The sequence below is a fragment of the Haliaeetus albicilla genome, chromosome 26, assembly GCF_947461875.1.
Source record: "Haliaeetus albicilla chromosome 26, bHalAlb1.1, whole genome shotgun sequence".
NCBI classification, from domain to species: domain Eukaryota; kingdom Metazoa; phylum Chordata; class Aves; order Accipitriformes; family Accipitridae; genus Haliaeetus; species Haliaeetus albicilla.
In genome coordinates, this window is record NC_091508.1 from 16777366 (window position 1) to 16793858 (window position 16493).

Genomic DNA, 16493 nt, shown 5'->3' on the forward strand with positions numbered 1-16493 from the left:
CCGCACGGTGCCAGGCTGAGGGTCGTGGCGGGGCCCCGCTGGAGCCCGCGGGCAGCGCCGGGGTCGCACCGTGACACGGTACGGGCACACGTGGGGGGGGTAGGGGGGGGCGCCGAGCCCCGCACCGCGGCGAGACGAGGCCCTCCTGCCGCCCTGCGTCGCGCTCCTCCCCAGTTTATCCCAGTTCGTCCCAGTCCGCCCCACAGCGGACCTCCCCCCGCACCGGGGCGCCCCCCCGCGGACAGCCGGTAGGAGAGCGGGAGAGGGCCCGCCCCCCAGGTGACCTCACGCTGACGTCACCGCGAGCGCCGCCGCCTGGTTGGTGCCCGCGGCCGCCCGTCACGGCGAGGGCGGGAGGAAGGGGGGGGTGGGGGGACAGAGCGCGGCCGCCGGCTGAGGTAACCGGGGGGGGAGGGGGGGGAAGCCGGGGGTCGCGGCCGCCCGGCCTGAGGGAGCGGGCGGGACCGGGCCCCTCCGCCCCCGGGGCCGCTCCGTACCCGCAGCGGTGGGGTGGGGGGGCCGGGAGAGGCCGGGGGAAGCTGCCGGGGTCGGATTCGGCCCCCCCCCCCCCTCGGCGGCGGGCAGGGCTGCAGCCCGGAGGCCTGCGGGGCTCCCCACGCCGCAGCCCTGGAGCGCGGGGGGGGGGGGGTGGGGGGTCCCCAGCCCCGATGGGGGTGCCGGGGAAATGGTTGGTTTAGGCCTTGAACCAGGAACCGTCCCCTCGCACCCCCCCCACCCACCCCCAGCCCCCGGGATGGGACCCCACTGCCCCCCGTGGCGGTACACCCCTCCCCGGCTCGTCCTGGGGAACCCTCCTCCCACCCACCCCCTTTCCCTACCGCCCCCCCAGCCTTCAAACAGTCCCAGGGATTGGGGAATGGGCCCCACGCTGGGGTGACCCCCCCACACACACCCCAAAAGAGGAGAGGGCTGGTGTGACCTTCTCCCAGCAGCGGGGCTGCGGGGCGAGTGCCTGCCTTCACCTGCCCCCACGTCAGCTGGGGAGCTGCCACGTTTCGGGGCCTTTCATGGCAGCGGGGAGCTGCCAGTACTGGGGTCCACACTGGTGGGTAGGGTCGTCCTGCTGGGTGCTCTCAACCTGTGCCAGTGGCCCATGACACCCTGAAAAACATCACCAGGGGGTCACGCAGCCGAACCTGGGGGCAAGGAAAGGGTGTCACTGCCAGGAGGGCGAACCAGGGTCCCAACCCATGAGATCAGCCAGCAGCATTGCTTAAAAGCGGGATCAAAACCCTCTACACACTGGCTGCCCCCGTGGCTCAGCCTCGACTCTTCTGAGCTATGGGGCAGCACCAGCTCCAGCCCCCCAACCGCCCCGGGAGGGTGCCTGCAGGGTTGGTGCAGCTATTACCTCCAGCTCCCTGGGGCTGCGGTAGGCCTTGTTGCACACTTGCAGGACCAGAGGAGTGATTTGGGACTAAAATCCCATCTTTTCTTCTCCTAGATCACAGCGCAGACTGGCTCCCGCCCTCACTGAGCCAAACTGGATTTCAACCGGTGATCTGTAAGGTGAGACGCTGCGTCCCCCTGCTCTGTCCCCAGGCTGTTCAAGACCACGCGGGGCCACCGAAACTGCCTAAGCTGCCATAGAAAAGGTTTTGTGTCTAATGGGATATTTGCCAGCAAATTCAAGCCATGAACACTATATATTTCTTTATTTGTAAAGGTGTTTGAAGTCCTTGAATTTACCCTTCGGCCACCTTAAATCTAGTTTCTAATCCCCAGCACAGTTAATCAAATCCACAGTGGCTTGAATTATGAGATGTCTGGGGGGGATTTATAGCTTGTATTGCTGATTATACCTTGACTTTATTATATTGCAAATATCTAACTTATGGTCACGGCTGAGATTTACAATCCTCAGGTAGGTGCTTAGGATAACTTTTAGCAACTCCACATGTAATTGGAGGTGACTGATGGGGCTGTCGTCACAGATAAACATGTAATCTGTAAAACGTTAAGACAGGAGAAGAAGTGGCAGAGTAGGTGAAAAGGGTGGGTCAGTCTTAAAAAAATAAAAATATGACTGGGTGTACTGCTGAGTAAGGCTTTGGGATGCCTGGTGTGGCTGAGGCATCCCTGCCCAAGAAGGGATTTTGGGCTTGTTGATCTCCAGAAAATACCAGAATTTAGATCTTTGTTCCTTCTTGCTCTCAGCTGAAGGTTTTTAGGGTTTGAAATAGTCCTGGGGAGGGTGAAGGGGTGATAAATAGAAACTGGGGGGGACATGGCACCTGCGGCTCTTTCAGACCTGACCGGTGGTTTCTCCCCTGTCTTGGAGGAGCAGCGAGTCCTGCGCGGGCACGTGCCCCTCAGCCAGCATGACAAGCGAGGTGGTGGAGAATGAGTTTGAGTTTTACTCCAAAGCAGAGAAGTACTGGAAGGATGTGCCCGCCACGGTGGATGGCATGCTGGGAGGCTATGGCCACATCTCCAGCATCGATATCAACAGCTCCAGAAAGTTCCTGCAGAGGTTTCTGCGGGTAGGTGGCACAGTCTGTCATGCTCCCAAAGGCCCATCCTTCTCCCAGCACAGAGCTGGGCTCTTCCTTCTGAGTTGCTCCATGGGATCCTCTGTTGCGTGTGTGCTGGGAAAGCTTTGCCCTGCAGTGGGTCCCCCATACCCCAGTCTTGTCCACATGGTTGCCCCATTTCTCCTCTGTGGGTACCTCGCAGTGGATTCAGCCCCTCATGGTTGTTGTTCCAGGATGGCCCCAACCGGACAGGGACAACCCGTGCTCTGGACTGCGGGGCGGGCATTGGCCGGATCACCAAGCGGCTGCTGCTGCCCCTCTTCAAGACGGTGGACATGGTGGACGTGACGGAGGACTTCCTCACCAAGGCCAAGAGCTACCTGGGAGAGGAGGGCAGGCGGGTGCGCAACTACTTCTGCTGCGGCCTCCAGGACTTCAGCCCTGAGCCAAACTCCTACGACGTCATCTGGATCCAGTGGGTCATTGGTGAGGGTTGCTTTGCTTGCGGGGTCTCGCCAGCCTGTCCTCCATCCAGCTTCCCCCAAGGGGGAGGTGCCCCACGCACTGGGGAGTGCTTTGGGCAGGAGAGCTTGAGGTCTGCATTAAAGATGAGCATCACAGCACGGGTGGGAGGCCGAGTTGGGGACCTACCCTCCGTGGGCACTACAAGGGCATTGCACTATGGGGTCTTTTCCCCCAAGTCCTTGGAGACCAGGGCAGAGGTGTGGGTTGGATAGAGCCTGTGGGACACAAGTTGGAAACCTCCAAACTAAAGCTTTCACCTGCAAACGGCTCCAGTATTTGGCTGCCTGGATCCCAACTGCAACCTCCCAGTCTCCTCCCCTCCTCCTGTGCCCGTCACCCCATGCCCTCTAACCCCCCCTGCTCTGCCCCTCCAGGACATCTCACTGACAACCACCTCTCCGACTTCCTGAAGCGTTGCCGTGCTGGCCTGCGGCCCAACGGCATCGTGGTCATCAAGGACAACATGGCTCAGGAGGGCGTGATCATGGACGATGTGGACAGCAGCGTCTGCCGGGACCTGGACGTGGTCCGTAAGATCATCCGCCGAGCTGGGCTGCACCTCCTGGCCGAGGAGCGCCAGGAGAACTTCCCCGATGAGATCTACCACGTCTACACCTTCGCCATGAGATGAGGGCGGCCGGTGGTGGGAGAAGGTCTCTCCAGGGCCAGCTCAGAGCACGGGCCAGCACGGTGGTTCCTGCCAGGGCCGGGAGGGGTGAGGACCGTGCCTTCACTGCGGGGTGGTGGATGGCAGCGAGGGTGTCACGACTCCCTCTCTCCGGGGCTGGTGGCAAGGATGGGGCTTTGTCTTCCAAGTTGCTGCTGTTTGTGAAAAGAGGTGTTTGCCAAATACATTTTCCTGCTGTTGCACTTCCGCACGTGGGCTTTGTCAGATGCAGCGTTGGCTTGATGCTACCTTTGGGGGCTCTGTACAGGAGCAAGAGGCCTGCTCTGTGGGCACCAGCAGGTTGCTGACTGCAGTCACACACAGCTCCTGTTAGTGAGCAGGAGCTCAGAGCACCTCTATGAGGGTCTGGGCTCCCTTCCTTGCTTGGGTGTTTGACCCTTGCCCACTCTTGAACTTGCTGCTGTTCACAGCAACAAGCTGGGCAAGGCAAATGGGAGAAATCTCTGCCATTTCCCTGGGGTGGGTTGGGGAGGCAACACCAGGTTCTGGGGCTTCATGCAGGCCTCTCCTTTAAACCCAGGAGCAGGTCTCCCACACATGCAGAAAAAAGGGAGGCGGATGCAATCCTGGGTCCCCCACATCCTCCAGGGTTAGAGATAACTCAGACAAAGCCCTGCAACCCTGGGAGAGAGCTGGTGTGCTCTGGGCATTAATGGGGAACCTGCTCTGAACTGCCCCCAGACCCCCCCCCAGCCCATTACCACAGACTCACATGATGCCCAGCACCTCCTGCTTGAATGCTGCAACACTACAGCTGCTCTCCCAACACCCTACACCATCTCCCAGCTTTGAACACTCCCATCTCCTCCTTGGCCATAACCATGTTGTTTTGCCCAACTCCAGCCACTGGCTTGTGCCAACCTAACCCAACATGACTTGGTCAGCACTGGCACGACTGTTTGCCAGGTGGGCGAGCCAACAGGCAGACCCCAACTGCAGCCCATCCCTCCAGCCAAGCTCACACGTGATTCCACCCATCCCTGCAGAGCCATCTCCTCCACCCCATCTCTCCTGCAGAAGAAACAAGCCCCTTGTCATTATTACAAAAGGCCTCATTTAATTGCTCATTTCCCATTCCAGACACCAGGGGAATATTTGATCACATTATTATTATTTTTAAACATCAATTCATCAAGATGTATAGCTCCAGTTCTACAGGGTGGGAGAAGGTAAAACTCAGATGCTGCCAGGAAGGCAATGGGGGGAAGACAACCCTTCTGCAGCTAAACTGCCAGTGGATCCCAGATCCACCTGCTATAAACTGTACCTACTCAGAATAGGTTTTTTTTCCTCTTTTCATCTTCTTCTGCATCTGTCCCCCATGACAAACAAAACCCAAAACAACAAAAACGTGGGGAGCTCAGCTCTGTGGCCAGTCTTTGGCATGTCACGAGGAAGCAGATACCTAGAAGGGGAGACAGACAGCTGTGGCAAGGCTGGGACACAGGACCTCTAGAGTTTGGAGCTTCCAGTAGCAGCTTGGAAAGAAAACCCCGAGTGCTGCAACTTCTTGTTCCTGGGAAGGAGGCACTGGAGACCAACGTCCTCGGAACAGTCAGCAAGGGAAAGAGCAAAGGAACAGGGAGGGAGGCACAAGGCTCTCAGCAGAGTTAACTGCCTGTTCCTCATCCTTGCACAGGGAAAGCACCACAAAGCTGAGAAACATCCATTTGTCTGTTTTAGAGCCCAGCACCTCCGAGATGTCCTTGGACAGTCCTCCGTGCCAAGAGGATGGGGTTCTCCCAGCAGAAACTCAGAGGGTGCAGAGCAGCCAGCCACCACTGCCAGCCCTGCTCTCCTTCACCCTCGCCCCTGGTTTCAGAAGCTCGCGTGAGCGAGGAAGGCATCCACATCCGCAGGGAGATGCTGGACCTGCCTCCACCACAGCTGCTCCCACCACCAGGACAAGAGGCAGGAAACCAGGACACTGATGCCAGCACTCTCCTAGCACAGGGAACACCTCTTCTCCCAGCACCCCAAGGCATCTCACAACTCCACCGGTCACCTAAGGCACTGCTTCACCCACCCCAGACCTGGCAGGGCTGCAAAGAGAAGGGACAAGCTGCCTGTCCAGTCACACCACTCCAGCTGCCCCACAACCCGCCAGGACTTTTCTTAAAATCCACACAAACCAGCCCTCTGCCCAAGTGTCCGGGTCCCCAGTGTCCAGGGGCTTTCTTCACCCCCAGGGAGCCACAGGGCTCTGTCTGCCTCCCCACAACGTGCCCCAGAGCAATGAGGCCTCCACAGACTTGCACGTGGTATCATGCCCAAAAAAGCATACCCCCCAAAACACAGCAGAGAGGGACACTGTGGGCAGCACTGGCCAAGCCATGGGCATGTGGACAGCAACACCTCTTGCAGCAGAGAAAACTGGCCCAGAGCAGAGATGTGGTGGCTGTAGGAGCACCACAACTGTGGAGGGAGGACACGGAGAGGCATTAGTCAGGCTCAGAGGTCCTCGTGCCCAGCAGCAGTGTGGTCAATGAGGAGGTACCACTTCAGCCTGTCTGGAAGAGGTAGAGCCTTGATTTTAACATCTACTGGCCATGGTTTAAGGCGCTGCCGAATAAACACCCTGCAGAGATGTTTCAATGCCTGTGGGGAGCGCTCCAGCTGCTTCAGAGAGCAGAAGAGAGTCCTGATCTTCTCCCCATGATACCTACAACTGCTGGTGTTGACCTCAAAGTTGCTGGGCAGCTGGATGGCTTGTGAACTGGCCATCATGAGCTCCAGCAGAGTCTGACCCTTCTGGATGAGGTCTGTAGAGAAGCTGTCATCTTCGGAGACGCTGAGGTGCGAGCAGAGGCACTCGAAGACGATGTGGAAGCCTGACCAACACGAGGGACCATGGAGGGAGCAGTTGTAGGCAGCACCTGACTCCAGCAAGAAACGCAGCAGTGGGAAGTGGCGTTTGAAGCTTTTGAAGCAGAGGTGAGTGAGGGACTCAGGGGCCGGGCACTCACTGGGGTTGGCACCATGGGCCAGCAGCAGCTGTGTGACACGAAAGCAGAAGCGATTGATCACCTGTGCCTCCTCAGTGCTGCTGCATACCATTTCTCCCAGCAGGAAGATAACATAGGTGAAGACAGTGTCACCATCTTTGGTGGTGGCCCTGACGTCTGCACCTGGAGGAAGGGACAAAGAATGTAACTGGCATTGCAGACAATGAGACCAGGACAGTGCTAACTCTGGCACTGCTGGGCTTTACTCTTGCTGAAGTGGGAACATAAAGGAGTTGGGAGGGCAGTGCCCAGTGCTGTACAAAGAATCAGCCAGCGCTAGGCCTGGAGAGATTGTGTGCAGAGAGGGGAGAAGGTTGCCCTTACCTCCTTCCAACAAGAGATGGATGCTCTCAGTGTTGTGGATCTGGACACCGTCACTGCTGGCCAGGGCGTGCAACAGCGCTGTTTTTCCTGCAATGCAGCCATCGGTCAGTCAGATGAAAATAGGGTGACACCCCAAACGGCAGGAAGGAAAACAATCCACCCCACCAACCAGGTGGCCAAACATGGGATGAGACAACCCTTCTACTTCTGGCAGGCTTCCGCCATCCCCATGATGGTGCACAGCTGTGGGGACATGGTCACAGGCCACATGTGCAGGGCTGTTGGTGGCCCCAGAGGGCATGTGTGCCACGGTACAGTGAGTTTTAGAGCATATGGGCACCACGGGGATATGGAGGCACAGCCCCATCCCATTTCCCAGGGACTGTGCGGAGCTGGTTTCAGCCCCCTTCTACACCTGACACAGCCAGCATACAAAGAGAAAACACAGAGCACCAGGGAGGTTCTGCAGCCTGCACCCAAATTCCAAACCAGTTTGTAACCAGAGAGCACTTGCAGCAGCAAGACGGAAAGACCCGGACCCCATGCCCTGCTCTAGCCCACTCATGATGGCCAACTGCTGGGAGAACCCAGGCTGGGGGAGCTGGACAGGGCACACAGACCATTTTTGTCAGCTGCGTTGACATCAGCTCCCAGCTGAAGCAGCCGCTGGAGGCATGGCAACCGCTCGGGCTCCTCACTGGCCAGGTCGAGAGGACTGCTCTCATGGATCTGCATAGAGCAAGAGGAAAAAAAACCCCAAGTATTAAAGACTATTTGTGAGTGCCTCCAGAGAGTCGCTACTGGGGCTTCATCATGGCCAGCATAAGAGCATATTTCAACCCATCCCCCCAAAATCAAAGTGAACCTTCCCCGGTGTATCCACAGGGAAAGGTTTGTCTACCCCAGCCTTCTCCCACCTATCACTCCATGGCAGAGGCAGGTTTGCTCAGCCAAAGGCACCCTGAGCTTCTGCCACAGCATCAGAACACTACAGGCAACAGGGACAGGAGGTCACCAAGGGGAAGCAGTGGGAAGTGGGGAGCATGGAGGGCTGTCCCCACACTCCAGTCCCTTGCAGCTAAGTCTCAATGGGGCGCAGCTTGGCTGTGCCCAGGCAGCTAAATCCGTACCCGGTCTCTCCGGTTGATGTCGGCCCCGTGGTGCACCAGGAGCTCCACCATATCCGGCTGGTTGCGGAGCACTGCGATGTGCAGGGGGGTGTAGTAGGTGACTGGATCTGAGGACAAAAACACAAGAGTCAGAAAGAACTAAGGGCTTTCCCATAACGGCCCCAATACCCACCAAAAGCAGAAGGAGGCAGCTAGGGAGGGTCCCGAGAATATCATGATGCCCATGAAAACAGGACTGTCACAGACACCCCAGGTCCTGCTTTTGCAATGGCTCCATCTCTGGCAAAAGCCCTCAAAGCTGCAAACTGGCCCCCAAGCCCCTGGCCACCCCCCAGTCCATCACTGTGGCTGCACAAGGGCTGCCACAAGGCAGATCCATGCTATCCCAGCAAGGAGCGGGAATCTGAGCTGGCAGCACCCTCTCTTTCTGCCCCAGCTATCACTGTCTTCCTGGGCAGCTTCTCACCAGCTGGTTCCTCCTGGCCAGGCCCAGTCCCCTTCCCACCAGCCTTACCTTCAAAGCTGAGGTCAGCTCCAAACTCCAGGAGGATTTCTGCGGCAGGGACGAGCCCCAGCTCGGTGACCTTCAGCAAGGCATAGCTCACACCTTCCTGATAAAACGGGGAGTGAGTCTCCCGCTCCAAGACTCGTCTCACAGCCGAGAGCTGGCTCCTGTCATTGCCCAGACAGGCAGGGCTTAAGACACACAAAAACAACCAGTTAATCAGCTGAACGGCACATGTCTCAGGGGTGTGCAAGGGTCAGTGTAGCACCAGAGAAGAAGAAAAATCCCTAGTCTCCCCTCTTGTCACATAACCACCAGGTCTCTAATCTGTTGGCTGTAGGGTTAAGCAGCAACGTCAAGGTCACAGCTGAACCTCAGTCTAGGTTTTACTGCCATGGGTCAGCCAGAAAGGGCTGCTCCTGGGGAGCGTACGTAGTCCCTGTGTTTGCTCTGCTCCGCTCCCACATTCCCAAAGAATAGTAGCAAGACTAAGGTTTGTGGGATGAGCTGGGGTTTGTTCCCAGCCAGTGCTGTGTCTGACCTCGGCCGCATCACTGAGCTCCAGCCATCACCCCCTAAAACACCAAATGGGCGTTTAGCCCCAGAGCTTTGCTCACAGCCCCATCTAGTTACCTCTCAAGGGTGCTCTGCTGTTCCGCATCCTGTATCGCCAGCAACCCCAAGATCTCGTCTACCAGGGGCTGATACTCGAAGATGATCCTGCGGAAGCCGTGCAGGAAAGGCATCGTGCTCTGCTCTGCGCACAGACTGTCCAGGGACCTCCAGCATGGCAGTGGTGTCTTCCCCCACGCAGGACTCTGGTGGACAGACCCTGGCGCTGCCTGGTTTCCAAAGGCTTTTTCCTTCCTTTTAAAACAAACAAGCCTTTCTAGCAGTTTTGCACTTAGAAAAAAACCGCAGCCTTCCTCCCTCCCTGCTTATGCATTTCTAAAAGGCAACAAAGATCAGCGCAATGCTCTCCTCCCACACACCACGGAGGTGCATTCCAATTATCTCCCGCACGCAGAGCCGCAAATTGGAGTTATCTGGGCGCAGGAAGAAAACACGCCAGGCGGAGCCCAGGCTCAGGGCAAACCCCCTTTGCAGAGGCTCTGCCGCAAGCCCCCACACACTGGGGGTGCCAGGGAGAGGGCAGCCAGAGCGGAGAGGTGCTCCGGGGTTGCCTGTGACCAGCAGACCCCTGCCTGGGGGAAAAGCAGGGCTGGAGCAGCCCCCGCAAGGCCGGGGGCCCCGTAACCCCCCCGCGACCCCCAGCAGCCAGCGCGGGGACCTCCAGCGCACAGGGCGGCAACCCCAGGGAGGGGACCGAGAGGCCCCTAAATCTCACCGCAACCCACGGGGGGCAAGCGCAGAGGCCTATAAACCCCTCAGCACCCCCGGGGGGGGGGGGGGGGCAGGACCCCGCCGGGATGGCCCCAGCGGCCCCTAACCCCGCCGCACCCCACGGAGCGAATCCCCGGAGCTCCGGGAGTGCCCGCAGGGCCCCCAAACTCCACGGGAAGGGGAACCGGAGACCCCAGCAACCACCCTCCCCTCACAGGAGCCGCCCCGGGGCTGAGACCGCCACGACTCGCCGCCCCTCACCTTCCCCGGCGCCGCTGCCGCCGCCGCCGCCGCCGGAAGCGGAAGCCGCCGGTTGTGCCGGGAGGGGCGGGGGCTTCGTTGGGAGGGGCGGGGCCTCACCGGCGGGGCGGGGCCTCACCGACGGGGCGGGGTCACACGGGAGGGGCGGGGGTCACACCGGTGGGGCGTGGTCACACAGGAGGGGCGTGGTCACACAGGAGGGGCGGGGCGCGGCGCGGCCGGCAGGGGGCAGCAGGCGGCCGGGAGCGGCGCGCCGGGAGCGCGCGGGGGCGGGAACGCGCGCGGCAGGTGGGCGGGAACGATAGTGGCGGGGCGGCGTGGGCGGGTCCGGCCCGGGCACCGCCCCCCCCGTGCACACCCCCACCCCACCCCCCCCCAACGTCCACGGGCACCCCACGGGCACCCCCCGGGCACCCACCCGTGCACAACTTCTCCAACCCTCCCCCCAGATGTGCACAGCTGCTGGCACGCGCGCCGTGCACACCTGCAAACACGGAGGCACCCACGCAAGTGCACAAGCTAGTGCCCAGGCGAGGTGTGCACGCACGCACACCTATGCACGTAGCTGCATTTCCCCCCCCCCAGGGCCCGTGATGGCTTCAGCTCCGGCTCTGCCACTCGTGGGGGGTGGGCGATGTGTTCGTGCAACCTCACGCACCAGCCCAGTTCCCCATCCAGCACCCTGCCCTCCCGGGAGCACCCACTGCCACTGGGGATACTCACCCAGGAGGGGCTGGGGGTGCTGGGGAGGTGCCACCGAGTGGCTGTGACCCCCCCAGAACTCGGGGGGTTCGGGGGGCTGCTGCCCGCAGCACACTCGGACCCTCTCCTGCCAAAAGAGCTGCTGGAGGAAGCGTTAGCCCAAAATTTATTGGTATTATTATCATCATCATTATTTTTATGATTATTCTGGTGGAATTTCCAGACGCGGGGAGCTCCGGAGAACCAGCAATAACTGAAGCCGCCTTGGGTTTCCTATTTACGTATTTATTTTATTCTGGTGGAGCGCTTCCAGATTTCAGCAGGCAGCCGTGGCCCGGGGGCAGAGGGGGCGAGGAGGCTGTGCCGGTTGGGCATTTTTCTGACATGCTGTCACGCTCCCCCCTCTTCCCAACCCTTCCCATCCCCACACAAAGTGGGGTGTCATGGCAGGGGACCCCAATGCCCGCAGCCCCCAGGCCCCAAGCCTGCCTTCATGGCAGGGCAGTGGGTCCCAAGTCCTTTGCAGAGTGGCTGCTGGCTCTGGTGCCACGGGGAATTGGTGCCATGCGGTGGCACCTTGCTGGGCAGCTGGCATGGACCCCCCCCCTTGCAGCCCAGTAGCCCCCATGGGTGGGGTTTGGGGGGGCATCATCCTTGTACCATCCTGAGTGGGGGTGGAAATAATCCCGTCCAAGTGCCCTGGGCAGGGACAGGAGGGGAAAAGCAGCAGGAGGAGCAAAAGGGAGTGAGGATTTCTCCCTTCGCATGAAGGTTGCTTTATACCCATATGAGCTGGCTTCAAACCAGCGCAGCTCAGCCAGGGGGACCCCACATTGGGTGGGCTGGGCAGCCGAGACCCTCACTCCAGTCCTGAGTGCCTCCTCGCTGCTGCTGGTGCCTGGGCAAACCCTGGACCCTCCTGGCCTGGGTAAAGCCTAAACCCTCCGTGGTCCAGTAAAACCCTGGATCCTCCGCAGCTGGGGTGGCAGCACCGGGTGCAGTCACTGTCCCCAGCTGCGTGGCACTGGTGGGGACTATGCAGGGTCCCACCCTCCATCAGACACCGTTTTGGGGGGAACACCCCCTGCAGTCCCCACCCTTGACTGGGAAAAGAGGGCTGGTGGGTGTAGGTCACCCCATTGCCACCTCTGACCCCAGCCGTGTTGGCCCTGGGGAGGAGAGGTGACCCCAAAGGGCCCCACCAGCCCAGCCGTACCCCCATGAGCCCCCACCCCAATAACCCCCCTGGCTGCAAAGGAGGCTTTGGGGGTGCAGCGTGGGGCCAAACCCGGCTCAAAACCAGCCCTGGGAGGTGTCAAACCCAGAGAGCCAAGGGCTGAAACCCTTCCCTGGCCATCAGCGTGGGAGGGTGAGGGAAGGGTGAGGGGCTGGGCACATGGGAGCCCTTCCCCGGAGCATCCCTGCCCTGGTCCTGTCATGGCTGTGCCAGGAGCCACGGCCTCCGGAGAGGTGACTCCCCATCCCCACATTTCTTGGGTGAAAAAATCTGGTTTGCAAATAGGGACATCGTTGGTGCGGTCGGCTGGGGTGCTCGAGTGCCCGGCTAAAATAACAGCGTCGGGATCTGCCCCCTTCCTCCCCATCGCCTTGGCGGGGCGGACTAGGAAGAATGCGAGTTGGCTATCCATCAGGGAGACAGAGCAACAGCCAGCCGAAGAAAGAGGGGCATTTTAGGAGGAAAGCCAGGGAAATTTGATCATTAAGAAATCCTCCTGGCTGTCTGGGGGAATTTAATTAAATTGCTGGAAAGGGCTGTAAGCACATCTGGATCCAATATGTGCAGCTTTGATTTTTTTCTTTCTTTCTTTCTTTTTTTTTTTTTTTTTTTCAGTTCACTCTTTTCCCATCTCGCTGTTGAAGGAGGGGGGGAATAAAAGGGAAATAGCAGAGCCACGGAGTATTGGTTCATCTGGGACTGGGATTCCTGGCAGGGAAAGAAAGAGAGGGAGAGAAAGAAAGAGCAAGAGAAAGAGGCAGAAACAGAAGGAATAAGAAAGCTGGGAGAAAAAACCTTCACCAAGGGCCTGGCTGGGGTGTTTTATAATGCCACTGACTGCAGAGACAAGGAGCTAGGAGGGAATGGGGGGAGTTGTGAGAGCTGGAGGGGAGAGGAGGAGGAAAGGAGCTAGCCCAGGGCACGCTGCGCTTTCGGGGTCTGGCAGGGATGGAGGGAGAAAGAGGAATTGCTCAGCGGATAGGGAAATACCATTCCTAGCCGGGACCCTCAGGACAGGGCATGGAGGGACTCCTCCAGCAGGTCTGTCACCCGGCTGTCACCCCTGCGGGCAGCGCTGCCCTGAGCCCTGCCCGTCCCGATGCCCTTGGTGCGGGGGGCAGGATGGGGATGCTCTGGTCCCCAGCTCCAGGCAGGACACGGGGCTGGGCACGGCTCCGATTTAAGCAGATGGGGCAGGCAGCCCTGCTTCCCCAGCACTGGGGAAGGGACTGACCCCCAGCCACCCGCCACAAGAGCCAGTCAGGCACCATCAAACCCCCACCATCTCCCATACTCTACTCCTTACTATCTCTTTACTCTGTACATCCTCCTTACAGTGGAGGAGAGGTGCATCTCCATCATAAGAAAAAACCTTCCACCCATTGGGGACATGGGTAAGGCGGTCCAGTTTCTCTGCACGATAATATCCATAGGGCCAGATTTGGTGAATATTAAGGAAAACGAGCACCCGGGTACTGAAAGGAGCGGCACGAGCCCGAGCAGTGCTCCAAGGATGCTGCACCGTCCCACCCCAGCCACCGCTGCTGTTTCAGGGGTGAGGAGGAGGGCTGGGGCTGGCAAAGCACGTCCGGATCCGTGCCGTGGTGAACGCTGTGGAAGCGTGAGATGTTATCACAGCATGAGAGAAATATCAGGAAACCCCTAGGAGGACACAAAGCGAGAGAACCAAAAAATATCTTTTTTTTTTTTTTTTTAAGAGAGGAAGAGGAAGGACTGGCAAACAGAAACGCATTCATCCCAAGGGCTGCAAACTGCAAACCTGGCAGGCTCTGGCCAGCCGGACCCTCATCCCAAGGAGCTTGGCATGGTCCTGCCAGTTCGATGCCGCTCTGGTTCATCAGCCCAACAGCTCTGGCTCAGCAAAGCCAGGCTCTGAGCACAAACCCACTCAGCAAAACCCAGGCACTCAGTGTCAGGCAAAGCAAACCCGCTTGGCTTCGTCTCCAAACCACCCGTGCTTTGCCCTAAGCATGGCCAAGAGTCACCTTGCCAGCTCCAAGGTCCAGTTTTAATCATTTAAAACACATTTTTTACCAAAAAAAAAAAGAGAAGAGCTTGCACAAGAGAATTAGGAAATGCCAGGAGGGTGGGTTTCAAACACTGGGTCTCACTTCAGATGCCTTGTGTGGCTGGCGGAGTTAAAGAAAAAAATGATGCTGAAAAAAAAAAGAGGCAAATCCTACAGCTAAAAAGGAAATTGCATTAATACAGATTGTTTTATTTAAAAAAAGCAAACCCTGACCTCTACTTCAAAAAAGTCATTAGACATTCTCCTTCTGAAAGGCCGACAGGGGATATTACTGAAAGGCCAGTTAATTTCTCAATGACTTACTGTTCTTGCTCTGCTCATGGAAATGTGTAAAGAGTCGGAGGGTAATTTAAGGCACCCTGCAGAAAGGTGTGTAAATCTTTGCATGTCTAAAGAAACTTTACCAGACCACTAGGATTGGGAAAAAAGAAAATGCTTGCCCTCTTTTCTTTTTTTTTCCTTTTTTTTTTTTTTTAACTTTCCTTTGGAACTCTGATCCCCTTTGATCATAAAAAAGGTCATATTTCACCCCAAAAAATATCAGCAATCACAGGGCCCGAGGAAGTGCGAACCCAAGGGGGTTTCACCGACGATTATTCCCTCCATTTAATTATTTAATGCCGTGAACTGAGGGAAAGCCGTCTCCCCTGGAAAAGCCAGACAGTTCAAGAATAAGGTCTGGCCCCGAACAAGGAGGAGGAAGAGGGTTATAAATGGGGCTGGGGCTGCTCCATCCCCCCCTCCCGCCCTCGCCCCTTCATGGGCCAAGACCAGCCGCCCCACAACCTCCCCAAAATAATCACCGCAAGATGTTCCCAGCCTCTGGGGCCAAGGGGGAAACACTGGGGGAAGGAGGGAGGTCCTCACTGCCGCAGCCCCCCGCTGCCAGCCCCGACCAGTTGGGGCACATCCCTCATGGGTCACTGTCCTCCAAGGGGATGTCTCTGCCCCCCAGGTTGGTTCTCAAGTAGTTTTTCTTGAACATGGTGTCATCCCCAGTCTGGGAAGGGTCTTGTCCCCGCAGCCATGGTGGAAAAAAGCAGGATAAAGCTGGTGTCTGGCCGAGAAGGGGTGACACGGGGCTGTGCTGGGGGTCCCAGGGCCCGGTGGTCCCAGGGGTGATGCAGGCATCTCCTCTGCTGAGAGCACAGGGCAGCCAGGAGGGCTGATGGTAATATATGCAATCTATATTCTAATATATGCATTCAGTGCATAACTGCAGTGCACAGCATTGCCCTGGCACCGCACGCCGCCGGGGACCCATCCGGCTGGGTGCTGGGCGGAGGTAAAACACCCATCCATGGGGAGCAGCCCCTGGGGAAGCAGGAGCAGAAAGCAGTGTGACACCAGCCCGTGATTTACACGGCCAAGGGGAACAGGACCAGACGCCGGAGCTGACTCCAAAAGTGGCCCTAGGGCCAATAAATTGGGCTAATAGGGCCAATAAATGGACCCCCCCAAAAAAGGAGGGGGGAAGGGAGGTTGGGCTGGCTTGTTTGCACACTCGAGGAGCCCCCCGTGGAGTCGAAGAGAGCCAAAATCTGCCTTCAGCTACACCCCTTCCAAGCTGGAGAGCTCTGGGAAGCTGCTTCCCCGTCAGGAAGATCAGATTTGGCAGCACTGGCTGGCTTAAAAATCTGCACGCCTCCAACTTGAAGGGGAAGAGAGCGCAAGAAAAGCTTTCGACAAATGTTAAAATAACTCAGCCAGGGGTTTGCCTCCCTCGGCTGCGCTGGAGCAGGGATGTTTATGAGCTCAGAGCTGGGCTGCAGCGGCCGATCTCGCTCGGAGATTTCGCGTCGAACCCTGCGAGCGCGCAACCCCGTCCATATGTGCCTGCAGCGGCGGGCAGAAGAGCACGCTGGAATCAAGGGGAAGAAATAATAACTGTTAACCTTTTCGATTTCTGCTCATCGCCCCGAGCCCAGCCCTCGCCGGACACCAGCAACCAGCCCCAGCCGCTGGCTCTGCCCCCCTCCCTCCCACCGCCTCCTCCCTGTATATATGCATCTATGTGTATAAATATATATATAATTTTTAAAGAGGAAAACCTCCTTTTTTCCCTCTCCCGGTGGCTGGTTTTCATTAGGGAGGTTTCTTTCTAACCCCAAGGGAAGCAGCCTATGAGTTTTTAACTGTGGTGCAGGACGTAATTATCTCATTAAGGCGAGAGAGCCAGGCTTTTCCCAGGAGAGGTGACCTTGCTCCGGGGTTGATGGGGACCGGG

At 58.3% G+C, this 16493-nt stretch overlaps 2 protein-coding genes across 9 annotated transcripts; one reads left to right on the forward strand and one right to left on the reverse strand.

Annotated features, from left to right (window-relative positions):
* The first annotated feature begins 316 nt into the window (after nt 1-316).
* Nucleotides 317-3890, forward strand: NTMT1 (N-terminal Xaa-Pro-Lys N-methyltransferase 1). 6 transcript variants are annotated; one of them, XM_069772223.1, is made up of 5 exons: nt 317-398; nt 1466-1530; nt 2309-2504; nt 2729-2981; nt 3395-3890. In XM_069772223.1, exons 3-5 carry the CDS (start codon nt 2343-2345, stop codon nt 3649-3651), a joined length of 672 nt encoding a protein of 223 aa, XP_069628324.1. In that variant the 5' UTR covers nt 317-398; nt 1466-1530; nt 2309-2342; the 3' UTR covers nt 3652-3890. The 6 variants fall into 6 exon arrangements, with proteins under 6 accessions (XP_069628324.1, XP_069628327.1, XP_069628329.1 ...); XM_069772226.1 differs by lacking the exon at nt 317-398 and adding an exon at nt 482-505; XM_069772228.1 differs by lacking the exon at nt 317-398 and adding an exon at nt 810-1066 and having other exon boundaries at nt 2271-2504.
* Nucleotides 3891-4739: 849 nt separating this feature from the next.
* Nucleotides 4740-10286, reverse strand: ASB6 (ankyrin repeat and SOCS box containing 6). Of its 3 annotated transcripts, none has more exons than XM_069772221.1 (7): nt 10278-10286; nt 9306-9539; nt 8682-8863; nt 8168-8274; nt 7658-7766; nt 7038-7124; nt 4740-6836 (listed from the first exon to the last, which is right to left on the reverse strand). In XM_069772221.1, exons 2-7 carry the CDS (start codon nt 9416-9418, stop codon nt 6160-6162), a joined length of 1275 nt encoding a protein of 424 aa, XP_069628322.1. In that variant the 5' UTR covers nt 9419-9539; nt 10278-10286; the 3' UTR covers nt 4740-6159. The 3 variants fall into 3 exon arrangements, with proteins under 3 accessions (XP_069628322.1, XP_069628321.1, XP_069628323.1); XM_069772220.1 differs by lacking the exon at nt 10278-10286 and adding an exon at nt 10021-10210; XM_069772222.1 differs by lacking the exon at nt 10278-10286 and having other exon boundaries at nt 4740-6584; nt 6675-6836; nt 9306-9980.
* Between the last annotated feature and the right edge of the window lie 6207 nt (nt 10287-16493).